This window comes from Sus scrofa, chromosome 5 (assembly GCF_054392235.1).
Source record: "Sus scrofa isolate SSC_HxYL_T2T_F1_AM1 chromosome 5, Sscrofa_HxYL_maternal_Yorkshire_Landrace_v2.0, whole genome shotgun sequence".
Taxonomy (NCBI): Eukaryota; Metazoa; Chordata; class Mammalia; order Artiodactyla; family Suidae; genus Sus; species Sus scrofa.
Window position 1 is genome coordinate 74,612,757 of NC_139387.1, and position 17,270 is coordinate 74,630,026.

The 17,270-nt window shown below is 39.9% G+C and overlaps 1 protein-coding gene across 4 annotated transcripts in view; it reads right to left on the reverse strand.

The window, feature by feature from the left end:
* Window positions 1–2,207: 2,207 nt before the first annotated feature.
* The window catches only part of KDM5A (lysine demethylase 5A), an 87,778-nt gene continuing 72,715 nt past the window's right edge, over window positions 2,208–17,270 (reverse strand). For 2 of the 4 annotated variants that reach the window (XM_084956960.1, XM_084956962.1), the window contains exons 26-29: window positions 16,702–16,922; window positions 13,079–13,489; window positions 7,071–7,152; window positions 2,208–6,606 (exon numbers count right to left, since the gene is read on the reverse strand). In XM_084956960.1, coding sequence (XP_084813086.1) covers window positions 7,108–7,152; window positions 13,079–13,489; window positions 16,702–16,922 — 677 coding nt within the window. In that variant the 3' untranslated portion in view covers window positions 2,208–6,606; window positions 7,071–7,107. The remainder of the gene's footprint in view (window positions 6,607–7,070; window positions 7,153–13,078; window positions 13,490–16,701; window positions 16,923–17,270) is intronic. The other 2 variants (XM_021092486.2, XM_084956961.1) reach the window with 1 other exon arrangement.

Consider the following 17,270-nt stretch of genomic DNA (forward strand, 5'->3'; position numbering starts at 1 on the left):
ATGCACTGACCAAGACCAGACATGCTTGGGTTCCAAAAAAAACCAGTGACAATGGGTTTCATGTCTCTACAAAGCTGAGTGCCAAGTAGAAAGGATGGCAGGATTCAACCAGAAAGACTACAGCTGCCACTGCCCAGGTGGCCTCCTGGTTCCAGCAGAGAGCAGCCTTATGTGCAGGGGGAAGGGCTCACGCTTTGAGCCGGGAAATTACTGACGAGGCCAGGGACCAACTCAGGAGGAGGGCGGGCATGGTCGGCCTATCAGAACATATGATCCTCTCACCTTACCTCCTGAGTCCACCACCAAAGGGCACGGAAGTGCCAGTCTTTGGGGGCACACGTGAAGTGTGTGATGAACTTCTCGAGTCAGGGAATGCCCATGGAGGGTATGCCCTAATGTGAACGTCAGTGACCACGACTTACACTTTCTAAAGTAGATATTCAATACAGCCTGTACGGGAGTTCCTGCTGTGGCCCAGCGAGTTAAGAACCTGACACAGTGTCCACAAGAATGGGGGTTCAATATCTGGCCTCAGTGGGTTAAGGATCTGGTGCAGGTTACAGAGGTGGCTTGGATCCCATGTTGCTGTGGCTGTGGTCTAGGCCAGCAACTGCAGCTCCAATTCAACCCCTAGCCCGGGAACTTCCGTATGTCACAGGTGCAGCCGTTAAAAAAAAAAAAAAAAGAAAAAGAAAAAAAAGAAAAGCTAGCCTGTATATGCTCTCCTCAGGAGTACTAAATAGATTTTTCTATTATTAAATGGGAATTTCGAAAATCCCTCTACTGTCTTCCTCTTTAAATTCTTTAAGTTTTTATAAGAAACACTCTTAAAAATCATGTCTTACCATCTCTCACAGGGTGGGGTTGTAACTTCAACATCTCTGTATCTGCACATGGTAGGAAACCGAGACTCAAAAAGCTATGTAACTAACGTAAGTTCATACAGAGAACTAAAACCCAGAACACTTCATTCCTAAATCCAACATTCTCTATTTTATGTAATGCTGAAGTCCTCATCTAGGCTTCTGAAATTTGGCTGTTGGGTTTTTTAACTACCAAAGACTGAGTTCATCCCTGTGCTCCTGGCAACACATGAGTTCCTTACTACACAGTTCACCAAGTGGAACCACCAAACCATGGCCAAGTCTTCTTGTGCTGCCTTTTTTGCATTAAGATGCTCCAAAGATGAGGTTAAAGAAAATCCTTGCCTTGTGAAGAAACTTCATGGGACTTTATTATATAAAAACATAAAATTATCTTTCTTCCTACAAAAAAGAGTAGAAACTTACTTTAAAGAGCAAATAGGTGATAAGAGTCAAGAAATTCCAAACTCACTTTGTTTAGTCACACAACAGAGTCCTTGAGTGTGTTCTTTTGTTGTGTTACATGAGGTTCCCAAATAAAGGCTAAGCTTCCCATGAAAAGATTAGGGATCAACATATTGGTGTCAACCACACCGCCAAGCCCCCAAGAAATACGTGGTCTAAACTGGGAGGATCCCACACAACTTTAAAGAATATGTCAATCTTATGAAATTTCAGGTCTCTTTTTGTTGGCAAGAAAATTCTTTTCCAAGTTGAGACAGCCAGATTTTTTTTTTTTTTCCCTCCTTCTTCCCACTCATTCTCCTCCCAACACATAAACATACACACTCACGCTTCATGTTTGGGGCCAATTTCACTGCAAACAGAATCTTAACACTTTCAGCAACAAATCCCTTATGCCTACGTGACCTGGTAACCTTGGCAATGAGAAGAAAGTGCTACTTCTCTGAACTAAACTGCAGATGGAACTAGCTTTAGGTACTAGGAGGCCAAAGGAAAAAGGAAAGTAATTTCTCATTTTCTCTGCTTGTTGCTGGTTCCCTGCAAAAGGATAAGCCACTCAAGAGTCAAAGGTGGGGAAGTGTCTGTCAGTCATCGCCGGATCCTTGCTGGAAACAGAGAAAGGCAAGTGAGGTCTTCAGGAATCACTTCTACTTCACCCTTTCTGAAGACACTATTCTCAGCAATGCAGCAGGCTAATTACACCAGTGATGTAGTCACTTGAGGCCAGTTCCTTATTTTATAGAGAGCAAATACACATTAGAAACTCTTTTCCAACAGGTTAAAAATGGCTCTCGTATCATCAATATCCATCACCAAAATTTACCTTTCCTTGGTTACCCATTTGGAGTTGCCATCAATGCAAATGACAGAGTAGGGGGATCCTGAGAGCACACACAGATTTTTATTTTTCAGATGTAATGCAAATAACCATGTCTAATGTTCTTTCAGAAAACATAAGAAATGCAAAACATGCTCAAAAAACCAGAAATCAAGTTGTACTTTTTATAAGGCACCATCAAAAACCCTGGTAAATTAAGAGTCCATATTATATTCAAGTGTCTCACTAACAGGGAAATAAATATGCAAGGGAATAATCAACAGGCTTTGAGGTTTACAAAAGACATTCCTGTTTAGACATCTTGGAGTATTGCAAATGGAAGAATATGCAGGATACAACATTAAAAACACGTCACATCCTTTTCTAGCACACATCATTCATTGCATAGTGGTCACTGGATATGATCCAGGCCAAGAGAAGCCTTCAATTCCAAAACATACTAACATCCATTCCCTCCTTCTCGTGCTGTAAATACCAAATGCCACTTGGCATATTCATATCCAAAGTAATGATATGCTTTAATATTTTTTTAAATGGGGTTTCAAAAGGTTAAATGCAAACCAACTTTCTGCTTTTAATAATGTATACTTAAGGACCTACTGCAAAAGCAACTTTCTATACACATATGAAGCTAGTTCATATGTAAACCTTTATTGAACCTTGTTATGTGCAGGACTTTTAACAGCTTAATTTTTTCACAATTTACAACTTTCAAATTCCACTTCACATGGCCACTTCTCCTTTAAAGAGTAGATAATCCTACCATTTAGAAGGGCTTTCTCAAGTTTTTCCTTTCATCCTCCTACTTGAGGTCCTGGCTCATAGTCACACAAGCATATTATAGAACTTAAATACTGGTAAGTAGGGAGTTTCTCCTACAACCACCGAATTGCATTCAGAATCTAAAAATTAAAACAAACCAACTGACATTTTTTAGACACATACTGAAGACAAAAGTCAAGAAGACAGGACAGGTAACACCACTCTCCTCTCACAGGTCAGCCCTCACTGGGGTTTTGATGATTAAGGTAACTCCTGGGCAACTACAGATGTCACATCCACCTTTTCAACCATCCGGTGCCCAACATACCAAAGCTGTCGTCCACAAGCACACATCTGAGGCACGTGGAACAGAGGTCCAGCACCCAGGAGGAAGCCTGGCCCCAGCAGCTCCGCTTGGCTCTGCGGTCCAGGCAGGAGGCAGATGAGAACGCTGCTGGTACCACCTGCAGCTAGGGGCACGAGGTTCCAACCACCTACTCTTTGACCTCCTAGTTTTCACCATCCTTTCTATAACCTTTGCCAAGACAATTTATGATAAAGGAATTAACATATAATTTTAAATAACAAGTGAAGAATTGCAACTGGGAGGAGTTAGGAAGGGTAAAACGGTATTTTAAATCAAGTTTTAATACGAAGTGTTACAATATGGAAGAATGGAGTTAAGTTGTAATTTCCTCTAAGTGAAAGTTTTATAACAGAACATCAGCATTTTTTAAAACAGATGAATCTTAGTTCATTAATTCCCAAATTATATATTTCTATATATTTTTATTTTCTTTTTTAAAATTAATTTCTCTCATCCGTTCTTCTCAGCCTTGGTCTAAAGGGTCAGAGTCAGACCAAATCCTCTGTGACTTCCAAATAAAAACAGAAAATCCCAGCGTGAATTAAATGATATATTTAAGTTTCAAAATGTCAGACGATAAACAGGAAGCTATTCATGGTTGGAAACTGTCTTGCGTTTTTCACTCAGGTCAAATACTCAGGCAAACAGCATACTATGGACCTAAATTATTCCCTAACAGTTCTCTACAGCCATCTACCACACTCCATGAAGTAAAACCCCTTAGCTGTCTTTCTCAGCATCCTCAGGCCCCTCAACTGATGGCTGAGTAATGAAGGAACAATAAAATATTTTTAAGTGTATCCTAAGCAGCCATCACTTACGACTACACTCAATTTTTAACCCATAAGCATTTGAAGATTTTCAGAGACGACCAAAAGATAAAAAATAGTGTGCTTTCTCTAGAATATCAACCACATGAAATTCTTAACTAAGCAATAATATCTTTATATAGATTAGCAAAATGAAAACTTATGAAATTGGTTAATTACCTTGCAATTTCCACTGAAATCTTAAATCATACATATGCTACAGATTTTAAGACATGCACACCAACACTTAGGAACCTCTTAACAGGTCAAAACAAAATATTTGATAGTAAGGGAAGAGTGACTAAAAAATAGGGAATACAAACCATAGAGAAAGCACTTCCAGAAACTGGATGTTATAGGAAAAGTTTTTCTTTTTTTTTTCGGTAAGATGCCTTTTGAGTTAAATCTCATACCCACTCAAACTGTGACTGGACAGTACATTTCACTTCTAGTTACTAGAAAACATTTCTTTAAAAGAGACTAGGGCAGAAAGGGAAGAGGAGAGTGTAAGCTGTTCTCTGGGCCCACCCTGAACCCCCTTTTAAAAGGTAAGCTGATGAGTTTAAGTCAAACCACGATTTCTAAACCAAAATAAAGGGACACGGGATAGTAAAGACAAAACACCATTTTTACTTTGTTCGGTGGGTTTCTTTGGGTTTTTTTTTTTTTGTCCCTTAAAAAAAAAAAAAAAAAAATGAGTCCCCTTCTAATAAAAGTTTCCATAGCGCTGACCTAGCCCCTTCACAAGAACAGAGAACACGACAGGACGGAAGAGGACGCAGCACCACAGCTTCTAACATTCACATACAAAAGAGTACAGACCAGACCCACCACCACAGACACAGTGAGGCCCAAATTCCCCACAGACAGGGACATGTCCCAACACACAGGGAAATAGTTATCTATTTGAACAAAAACAGGATGGAAGATCTGATCAGCCTAGGATGGATAAGGAAGCGCTAACTCCTTGTACTACAAGGAAGGAATGGGATTTCTTTATTAAAAAGCAACAAGAGAAAAAGCAAGCCCTCAAATGGATTTTTTTTGTTTGTCTTCCAAATGGATTCTTGATGTCGAAACTCTGTCATATGCTGCTGGTAACAGTAAATATATATATATTTATATATTCATATATGTATATTAAAAAAGGAAAAATAATCTATTTATAGAACAGTCAGTAGTCAGAGACATTTAGAAAAAAGTAAAAACAAGTCTTTTCTTTTCTTTTTTAAAAAATGAATTTACTAAAACAACTTTATCACCCAGAGGAGCTCTAAGCCCACGTCCTCCTAGGAAGCCATGGTGAGATTCCACGGCGTCTGCTGTGGGCCACAACCAGAAACCGGTGGTCCTGGAAACCACACTCAGTGGGGGCGGGGCTGCAAGGCAAAAGCTGTTATCTGCTGGTCTCGCTTGTGGCCATGCCTGAAGCCTGGTGGTATCTGGTATGCTTGTGAATGAAGGTTTCCCCAGAAAGCATGCATCACTGTGGCTCAGTAAAACATTCTGACTCGTCTTCTTTGCTTCTGCAGAAGCCTGGAGACACGTACCTGCTCTTCTCTAAAATGCAGACCCAAGGCAGCAGGACTTCTCAAAGCCAAAAAGTCTCCTTGCCTTGAAATGAGAAAAGCTCTTCTTCCCAGAAGCCAAGCTAGTCAGACTTCTGAACCAGAGGACATCCTCCTCCTCAGGACGATCAGGGATCTGCCTCTCATTTGGGGTTTTGTTCTTGGTACAAACAAGCACAAGGAACTGAGGTCTACAGACCTACTATCCTCTAACAGGAGTAACTTCGGTCCTGATGCTCTCCTAGCTGGATCTGTAAGGCATCACATGCCAGGTTACAGTGAAGGAAAGTGGTACTCTTGACTCCTCGCCAACTAGTCAGCCCCTCCAGGCGGTAGGTGGTGCTGCCCCTGGGCTGTAAACCTCTAGCTAACATCAACTGGCCAGAGGCCATATCCTACAATCCCTGCTAGCACACCAAGGCGTGAATGCCCACCAGCCACCCCAGAACTCAATCGAATGTCTGGCCTTCGTGTGACAATCAATCTCAGAGGAGACATGAACTGAAACACTGGCTGCTGTGCCAAAGAAGACACCCTCAGCATAGATGTGCTGACAGAGAATGGAGACCACACGTCCATGCAAAGAGGAAGTCAGCTAAGAGGACTTTCTCAGAAGGCCATTCGTCTTTGGAAGCAACATTCTGAGTGGATCTAAACCACTCTGCTTGATGACTACAGTCCAGTGTGGTCCATTTTCCCCATGTCCCAAACTGTATCCCAGCACCTGCTAACTGGTCTCTTTAAGATCCTCCACTGGTAGTTTGTAGCTCATTATGAAAGAAGGAGGTGGTGCTTGACTGGGGCTCTCTGGCCCCTGCTTCTTTGCACAGTTTATACAGATGTAATCTTCATTTTCCGCCATTTCTGGAGACACACCCACACAAACTTGATGAAACCACTCATCACAGCCACCATCACACTGTACCCAGTCTACCTGTTGGAGACAAGATTGGAGAATGTTTAGGTTACATAAACATTAACGCCTAGAGTAAAAACAAACCAAAGAACTTTCTTGGCTTAAATGACAGCAAATAACTGGGATATCCAGAGGTAGACAATGACTTTTTATGGGGTTATTTTTTAAAGAAAGAAGCTGGGAAGTTAATACCCCCGAATTATTTTTTCCATAATATGTCCACACAATTAGGCCTCTTAGGTACTCCATTACCTTGTAAATACCTGGGGCTCCTTGTGAGGCAGAAAAATGTTTGAGAAAATTTGACAAAAAAGGAACTTCTAATAGAGCAGCCAAGTAGTTTTAGCTAATATTAACAATTTCTAGGCTATAAGACAATGCAATTATCAATCAAGAAAGGAAGAGTACAACAATGTGAAGGCAACCCTGTGTATTAGCTTTATTTCAAAGAGATAAGCCAAAGTACTAAGAGCTTTAAATACCTTTTTAGAAAAGCAGTCACATAGGCCACTTTTAAAACTAATATTTTTTATTCTTCTCTTCTTCCGTTACAAATACAACTCCCTATAAAAAGTTAGCAAATATCAGAGGTCAAATCTTACAAATTAACCAAATAAAACAGTCAAAGACACAGGTCAATAGATCACTCTGAGATTTAAAATTGAAGTCTGGGTAACTGACAGGTCAGTGGCAGGTACCAGGCAAGCTTTGACCCTTCAGGGAGTATGGTGATTACAGGAGGCTACAAAAGGCCTCTTGTTTGGTGACCAAAAGCCTGGAGCATATAATTAACAGTGAGGTGACTTTGGGCTTTCCTATCTGGCAGGTGACTGGGGTAGTTTTTACAGCTGATGCCATGGCAGATTAGAACTTTTAAGAACCTACTTACTCTTCCTCTCCCCAGTACAAAAGTAGATCATTTCACTGGCAACGTCAGAAGCTACTTATTAAAACAATGAGTTTTGCCAGAAATCAGAACAAGGCAAGAAGTATAAAGGAATCAATTAAGTACTTGAGTACAGCTTACAAGAAAGAACAGAGGAAGGCAGTTTTGGCAGGGAAAGTGAGTAGTTTTCAAAATCAGTTTCCATGTATTATAAAACTTATCCAAAGTGTGAAGTCGTGTTAGGAGTTTCAAGGTTTTCTACTAAAGGATGGGATAAATTATTTGTCAAAATAATCTTTTTGCTTCCATTGTTCCTGAATCTAAGTCTTAAAGAGACAATGCATTACTGAACTCCTTCAGAACTTCAGAGTTCAGAGGTACAATTTGAGGCAAGTCACTTCATCTCCAAAACTCCATTTCTCCATCTGTAACGTGGAGATCACATGTTGCTCACAGGATAATTTAGAGGATCAGATGAAATAATGTTTGGCAAAACAGCCAGTCCTCAGCCTGGGATACCCGAGGCACTATTTAAGATCTACATCACAGAGCTCTATTCATTATTCTATTTTACACAAAAATTCTGCATCTTCAAGTAATGACCAGCAGCACTTACAACAGAATTACCTGATGTGTCTGTTAAAAATGTAGCTGAAACCAACCCCAAACCTACAGACTTGGGAGTATCTCAGAAGTACAAATCAAAACCCACATTTTTTTCATCAGCTCCCAGGAAATTCTTTTTTTTTTTTTTTTTTTTTTTTTTGTCTTTTTGCCATTTCTTGGGCCGCTCCTGCGGCATATGGAGGTTCCCAGGCTAGGGGTTGAATCGGAGCTATAGCTGCCAGCCTACGTCAGAGCCACAGCAACGTGGGATCCGAGCCGCATCTGCGACCTACACCACAGCTCACGGCAACGCCGGATCCTTCACCCACTGAGCAAGGGCAGGGATCGAACCCGCAACCTCATGGTTCCTAGTCGGATTCGTTAACCACTGCGCCACGATGGGAACTCCCAGGAAATTCTTATATACTCTAAATTTGATGATCACTGGCTGGCACTATGTGATGTATGATGTGCTTCCTGTAAGTTCAGATTACTTCCTTAAATAAATTGTGGGTTTTTTTGTAATTGTTTGTGTGATATTCAGCTTCTGAGGTCTGCGCAGTAGAGAAAATAACTGACAAAACGTTGCTATGTGGCAAACTATACTGGAGAGAGAAAAGGGAGATGACGACTTCCGTGCAACAGATTAAATAAAGATACTACAAGCAGGTGAAGATCTACAACGTGCTGATGTGATGGTAGGTGAGCTCAGGGTAAGTGAAGTGGGAAGGTGAGCTGTGCTACTCTGGGCTGCCCACACCGAGGCTGTCACCCTGTTATGATGCCTCCGACTCTACAGAGAGCTCCTCCTACCTCCAGTTCAGTCCCCCTTGGGTGAGAAAGGTACCAATGTATCAGTATTTGCTGCCAAGAACAGTAGCCCCATGTCCATTAAAATCTAATTCTGCACTACACTCACTGGTTTCCCAATAGCCAACCTACCACTCTCTTTCAAATAAGGAAAATAAAGTTTTCCCTTTTTGTGACAGAAGTCCAGTCCTAAGTCCAGATCTTCCACCATCCCCCAAAAAGTATATAACTTTTCTTGAGATCTATCCCGGCCTAGAGGTCATACTAACAATTTACTCTAATAATCTAGCAGGGGAAAAACCGCTTTCTTTAACTAATATCTTTTTATCATGCTCATCCACTAACAAACTCCACTTCTACCTTGTGTGAAATGGCCCACAAGATCACAAGGCAAATTAAAGTTTGGAAAGTCAGCTGAATACACAGAAGATTCTGACACAGGCAACAGACTCTGCAATGGCCCTAACACTCAAGAATGCAGAATTTGGCCAACTGCACTTTAAGTTCTAGTAGTCATTTCCCCTTTCAATATTTCTGGAAGATATACTTATCAATCACAAAAGCAATTACTGAAAAACTTCACAGCTATAAGCTGTTCCAATATCAACTGATAAGAGATTTAACATCATAGAAGTTCCCTTCTGGCGTGGCGGTTAAGGATCTGGTGTTGCCACAGATGTGGCAGAGGCTGCAACTGCAGCGTGGGTTCAATCCCTGGCCCAGGAACTTTCACCTGCCACAGACGCAGCCAAAAAAAAAAAGTTGTTGAGAGATTTAACATTATAGTAAAAAGAGGTTACTGAATTGGGGGGAATGTGTGTTTAAAAGAGAAATATATTAAGTAGTGGAAATAAAGTTAGTTTGGCATTTCACATTTTGCTATATGGTTCCACATATACACCTAAGAAAAATATTTAGTATATTATAATTTGTTCATTTCTTAGCACATATTACTATACTGCGGGGAAAAAAGAAAGCCTGGTGATTTAGTCATATTCTTAGCTTAGTTACTCAACTGAGCTTTTGTTATTTTGGCATTCAATCTCTTTTGCACCAAAGTTTCTTGCAAAAGCCAGATTGGAAAATTAAAACAATTCACTTAAGTACAACATATGTTCAGAATCCTCGTGTGTTTTTACGGTACTCTCTACAATAAGTAATCAACCTTCCCAGTCTGTTAATCCCAGAGATTAACAGGTTTCCCAAGACACAACAATTTCAGTACTAAAACTAGAAAAGTCAAAGGCAAGCTTGGACAGTTGACTCCCCCATCACAATGTCACCAGTGTGTGTGTGTGTGTCACTCATCCAGGTAATCAAGCCTCTGATTATCTACGCTAAAAGGAGATATGAATCATAAAAGCCTAACGAATAGTAAAAGTAAGAGAGAAGTTTATAAGTGTAATCTCTATTTATTTACTGTGCCAAACTTCTTAGGGAAGCAGTAATGGCTAAGGAAAAGGCCCATAGTAAGAAGGTAAAAAGGCACAGGGGAAAAAAGTCTATTTTCATTAGTAAGATGATTAAGTATTTATTCTAATACAGAAAAAAGTGTTACTTAAACATTGGCATGAAAGAATTTGCTTCTTCGAGTTAACTTCTTTTACTCTTGGTACCAATAAGACTGAATGAAATTGGCAAAGTTCAGGGAGAAAAAGACTCTGAACCTTAAAACTAATTTTTTGAAAACTGTTCGCTACTATTTTTAAAATTAATTTCAACTTAAGTTAATTTGATAATGATGGAAGAGATGGGGTTTTTTATAATCTTTTATATTACTCTGATAATATTTTTTTTTCTCTAAAACATCTTGATATTGAAACTAGGTACATTTAATCCTTCAAAGTTTTCTCAATATGCACATTTTTAGGTAAAAGCAATATAGCAACTACTAGTTAGAAAAATGGCAAATGTATATTTACCTAAATATGCATGAACCTTAGTTGAATAGGTTTTTTTTTGCTGCATGATATTTAAAGAACACAGACTTCCCTAAAAAACATTTTCCTGTCATTCTTTTGTTCTGAAGGCATTTAATGTGCTTTTCTTAAAGAAACACTATACTTCAAACTGAGAAAGCTGTAAAATTCTTTATAAAGTTTGTAAAGAAATACACCTTTTATTTAGTAAAACTAGTGTCAAACAAACTTGGAGAACCATAGTAACTGCAAAACAGCAATGATCAGCAAAATGTTTATCATCTGAAATAATTTGTTTAAAATTAAACATATTATAGAAATACACCATTAATAAGTTTCTTTTATGTAAGCTACTGACAGGTTAAGGCACACTTGCTGACCTGGGTATGTTTTCTAACAACTTTTTTGTATCAATCATGACAAATTTTTGTAATCTGTACAAATCTTTGTATATGTTTAAACAACATTTTCTCTAGATATTCAGCTAAATCTTTTGCTCCATCAAAATATAGATAATAACTTTATAGATTTTTTTAAATACCTGTAATGTTAGAAACAATCTCAGGGCTCATTTAAAAATAATGATCATATTTTAACATTTACACCGCATTTTTGGTTAATAAGTGCTTTCATATAGATTATCTGCCCTTATCCCCTGACACTGAGAATAAGCTGGACATGTGTTAATTTAACAATTTTATGGAAAATGAGAAAAAAACTGCCTGTAGTGTTTTTATGCTACAGGATAACAGGGATAATAAATGAACTGAACCGTTTTTTAAATGCTGAGCAGAGGAAAGGGGAGAGATTATTAAGTGAGAAGGAGAAAAAAGAAAAAGGTTCATAATGGATATAAACATTGGAGGAAGATAGGAAAGCCTAGAAAAGAAACATCACATCTTGTTGCCAGTCCTGCAACTGCCATGAAATTGGTTAAAAGAGGAAAAAAAAGGGAGAAAGTTCTTCCAACGCTACACTGCTAATACTTTAGTACCCAAAGAGAAACAGTGCATCTTTCATCAGCCACTTCAATAAACAAATTCAGATGAGAACAAAATCAAATGAAGGATAAAAATGATACATGCACATATAATGTACCTACTAAAATGCTTTAAAACGTTTGTAATATAAAAAATGCTTATGAAATTAATAAACAAGACACAAAAGTCAATACAGAATGATGGAATATGAAACAAACTTACAGAAAAAGGACTGGAAGGAAATATATTACAATATTAACAGCTTTTGCCCTTGGAAGGTTAGACTCCAGGATGTACACTTTTTTATATATTCATATAATTTTAACACACACCATTTCGTTTTGCAATGTGTCCTTGTACTCACATCTCAATTACTGGTGAGGCGGGGACACTGGTGGGGAGAACCTGGTCTGAAAACCAGGGAACCAGTGCTCTACTTTTGGTTTTGCCACTAATTAGCTCTGTGACTTTGGTCACATCATTTATCTTCACTCAGTCCTGGTTTCATCATTTGTAAAATGAAAGGGCTGGACAAGGTGACCTCTTCACGCTATAAGTATTTAACTGAAGAGGCAAGAAAGGGAATAGCAATGCAGTTGTATTTATTCTGTTTATATATTCAAATCGAGGAGCTATTAAAATTCTACCTATCAAGTGGTATAAGAAGACAATCAAATTAAAATTATGAATTTACTAATAATTTTGATGGGAACACCGTAACAGATGCCTCTAGCCACTTAATGAACTAGGATTTTTCATGAAGTCCATCCATCTGTCTCATAGGTTTATAACATCAATATTACTTTAAGAATGACCATCATATACGCTTATATTTAAAATTCAGGACGTATTTTTTTGCAGGGGATATTTCATTTAGGGGAATATACACAGCCCTGAGTGTGGACAAGACACAGACTAACTCCTTGGTTTCAGGCCTTCAGAACAAACCTCACTGCCGTTTGCTTCAGCTCTGAGAACACTGGCTGGGACTTCCTCAGGCCATTGCAGCTAACTGACAAGGCACAGACTGCTCTGTCACTGCTGAGCCAACCACACAGGAGACACTGCTCCCGGGCCATCACGGGGCTCCTCTCTGGCTGTTCACCAAATACACAATTATTTAAAACCACATTTCTCTTATTAAGAGGATCATAACTGAAAAGTTTATAGAAACTGAATTAGACAAATGACGCTGGAAGGCCAAATCCTGGAATGCAATCAGACCATCACTGTACGAAAGCCATGGCCCTTGGCCCACACTGGCGCTCTCCGGGTGCACCCAGACTCACCTTGTCCTTGCAGGGCCTCTGGCAGTTCTGAGCCGCACACACTGCGTTCTCATCATCAGACTCCTCTGCTCCCGACCAGTCATACTTGGAAGGGATGTCCAGCACCTTCTTCTCTCTCTTCTTCTCAGAACTCTCTTTCACAAGCTCAACTTTGGCTGCAGCAGCCTTCTCCTTCTTTTTCTTTCTCTCTTCTTCTTTTGCTAGTTTCTTGGCCAGTTTGTTCAGCTCCTTTGATTTTTCTGCACTTAATTTTAATTTCTTCTTTTTAGGTTTATCCATTTTCTTTAACTCCTTGGACTTCTGTTTTCCTTCTCCAAAAAGCTGTTCTACTTTTTCTAGCTTCCGTTTCCGTTTCTTCTCTGAAGAGTCCTTTCCTTTTATTTTCAATGGCTTTTCTTCCATGCTGTCATCCTTCAATAACATAAAAACAGAAAAATTTAAGCAAGACATTTAAAAACAGTTTTAGGAGTTCCCGTTGTAGCTTAGTGGTTAAGGAACCCAACTAGCATCCATGAAGACGCAGTTCGATCCCTGGCCTCGCTCAGTGGGTTAAGGATCCACTGCAGCCGTAAGCTGTGCAGATGCGGCTCGAATCCCGCATTGCTGTGGCTGTGGTATAGGCCAGCAAATCAGCTACAGCTCCGATTCGACCCCTAGTCTGGGAAACTTCATGTGCCTTGGGTGTGGCCCTAAAAAAAAAAAAAAAAAAAAAAAAAAGACAAAAAATAAAAATAAAAACAGTTTTAACCTCTTATACAAGGTACCATGAATAGGCAATTTCGTAGAGAAAGAAAGCAGAATATGAGTTACCAGGGCTGGGGGAGAGAAATGAGATTTATTATTTACTGGGTTCAGAGTTTCTTTTTTCTTTTTTCTTAATCTTTTTATGAGGGCCGAACCCTCAGCATATGGAGGTTCTCAGGCTAGGGGTCTAATCAGAGCTGAACCCACTGGCCTACGCCACAGCCACAGCAATGCGGGATCCGAGCTGTGTCTGTGACCTACACCATAGCTCACGGCAACGCCAGATCCCCAACCCACTGAGTAAAGCCAGTGATCGAATCCGCCACATCATAGTTCCTAGTCGAATTCATTTTTGCTGAGCCACGATGGGAACTCCCAGAGTTTCTATTTGGAATAATTTAAAAGCCCTGGAAATCAAGAGTGGTATTAGTTGTATAACATTATGAATGTAATTAAAACAACTGAATTAATTGTATATTTAAGAATGGTTAAAGTGATAAATTTTATGTTGTGTCCATCATACCACAATAAATGTTCTAAAAATATTTCAAGGTAAATATAATATTCAATGAAGATAACAGTAGAAAACAATGGCAAGCCCTAAATAAAATATCTGGGGTTTTTTTTGTTTGTTTGTTTTTTTGTCTTTTTGCCATTTCTTGGGCCGCTCCCTCGGCATACGGAGGTTCCCAGGCTAGGGGTCGAATCAGAGCTGTACCGCCGGCCTACGCCAGACACAGCAACGCAGGATCCGAGCCGTGTCTGCAATCTACACCACAGCTCACAGCAACGCTGGATCCTTAACCCACTGAGCAAGGGCAGGGATTGAACCCACAACCTCCTGGTTCCTAGTCGGATTTGTTAACCACTGAGCCATGATGGGAACTCCAATATCTGGTTTATTTTTAGCTTGTCAGAGGGGGTGAAAAAAAAAAAAAGGCAAAAAAAAAATTGTTAGCATGTATTAAAACAGTCTATAGCACCTCCTTGTAACTGAGATAAAAACATACATAGAAAGCTAAACATACTAAATGTACACTAAATTATGGAGTAACTTTTTTGGTCTTCATTTACCAGTACTAAAGTTTTTTATTAATTCAGTAAATTCTTGGTGGTTAAGAAGTTACCAAAAAAGTGAGCAAAATGTACAAAATTTTATCCATGATCTCATTACAAAAGATAAGCAGTGACTTTGGTAAAAGCTAAGAAATAACTTCTGTGACAAAGCAAAAAAAAACTTCTCATTTTCTTTTTGACTGTCTAATATTGTTGCTATAATGTGCCAAGGTAATAAATACTAAAGATTTTGATAGTAAAAATGTACCTAGTAACAGAAAGAACAGGGGGTGAGCTAGAAAAAGAAATACTGAAAAAACATAAGCTTGATAGTTACTTAGGAAATAACATTTGAAGATTTATTTTTCACAGATTTGATGCTGGAAAAACATGACAGGAACCAAAGAATCTACACAGTTGTAAAAAACACTGGATTACAAATGTCTTAAATCTATCACATTTTGAGTAGGGTATTTAACTCCTCAATACTTGGTGTTTCCTTATATGTAAAATCTTTATTGAAGAGGATCAGATGAGATAATGGATGTGAAGAAAACGCTTTTCAATTGGAAAACACTATCTAAATTAAGCGTCTTCGATCTGACTCCCAAATCAGAGACAACCCGGTATGCACCAAACGTGCCTGCATCAACTGCTGGTGACACTGTACCTTCCGTTTCATGGAAATCAGTAATGGAAAAGAATAATGCAAAGAATACAGGAGTCAAATGCCAGAGTTGGAACCCAGGCCCCTCTGCTTTTACTAGATGTGTGACCTTGGGCAAGTTTCCATGTTCCTGATCCTTCCGTCTCCACACATAGAATGTGCTCCAGACTTGCTGTGTCTATCTCCCCACCACCCCCTTCAGGACTACAGAGAGGAGGAAAGAGACCTGGGATACGGCCTGTATAAATGGATGTTACACACTGCTCTGCTGCAGTGTAACACAGGAATGCGACTCTCCCTCCCACCCCATCTGCTTCTTTTAACCATTCCCTTGCTTCTGTTCAAGCATGATATTTTCCCTTCCCCAACTTCTGAGCCTTTCAATAGTGTGAGTCTGGGCTAAGGAAGCTGTTCAAAACTTGTGGTTTTCAGCACCTTCCTTTCTTTTCAGCAGAAATGGTCTTTTTAAAAATTAAATTATTGGAGTTCCCGTCGTGGCGCAGTGGTTAACGAGTCCGACTAGGAACCATGAGGTTGCGGGTTCGGTCCCTGCCCTTGCTCAGTGGGTTAACGATCCGGCATTGCCGTGAGCTGTGGTGTAGGTTGCAGACGCGGCTCGGATCCCGCGTTGCTGTGGCTCCGGCGTAGGCCGGTGGCTACAGCTCCGACTGGACCCCTAGCCTGGGAACCTCCATATGCCACGGGAGCGGCCCAAGAAATAGCAAAAAAAAAAAGACAAAAAAAAAAATTAAATTATTACATAAAATCTCGATAAAGAAAACCATAAATTAGAACCACTCTGGCTTAATAAGAAAGTGAAACAACCAGAGTACAACCCACCGAGTCATCCCCTTGCTGCAATTTGTGGTACCTCCAAGGAATCTGGCATTCTAGTTGGTTTTAAAACCACTGCATAAGAGCCCTTCCTGGCTCAGCAGTTAACGAAGCCGACTAGGATCCATGAGGATGTGGCTTCAATCCCTGGCCTTGCCATGAGCTGTGGTGTAGGTCACAGATGCGGCTCAGATCATGCATTGCTGTGGCTGTAGTATAGGCCGGCGGCTAGCCTGGGAACCACCGTATGCCATGGGTGCGGTCCTAAAAAGATTAAAAAAAAAAAAAAACCAACCCACATAAGCAAGCTGTAAAGCCATACCTCCATGATATGCAGGAATCTGTCTTCAGAGGGTGGGTGTGTGGCCTGCAAAATCCGCCATATGTGTTGCGTCTCATCCAAAGACACCTCTAGGAGATCCCCGACCATCATAAGTTCTTCCAACTGGGCTTTAGCTCCGGGGGACAGCTCCAGCACTGGAGGCTCCAAACTCCGAGGCACCAAAGGGCTCTTCCGAGGTTGCTTCCTTGGGGTGCTAGAACCTTTCCCCCAAAATGTAAGACAAAACAAAAAATGAAAACTATTGGGAAAATGCAGGAAAATATTTACTGTTTTCAAAGTAAATATTTAGGGCAATTGTCCCTTCTCCTGCAACACTTAATTCAGCTGTTTGGATTCACCACATCAGTATGAAAGTGAAAATGAAATTAAAAACAAATACAACAACAAAAGAACCTAGAATTCTAATGACCACTCTTAAAAAAAACTAGTTTTGGGGGTGGGGGTGGGGGTGGGGTGGGGGTAACAGGTTCCTTATTGATTCTTTATCTTGTGACTGAAAGGGAAGAAGAATGGGAGAGAATCTCTTAACCCATGCTCTCTCCATTTTA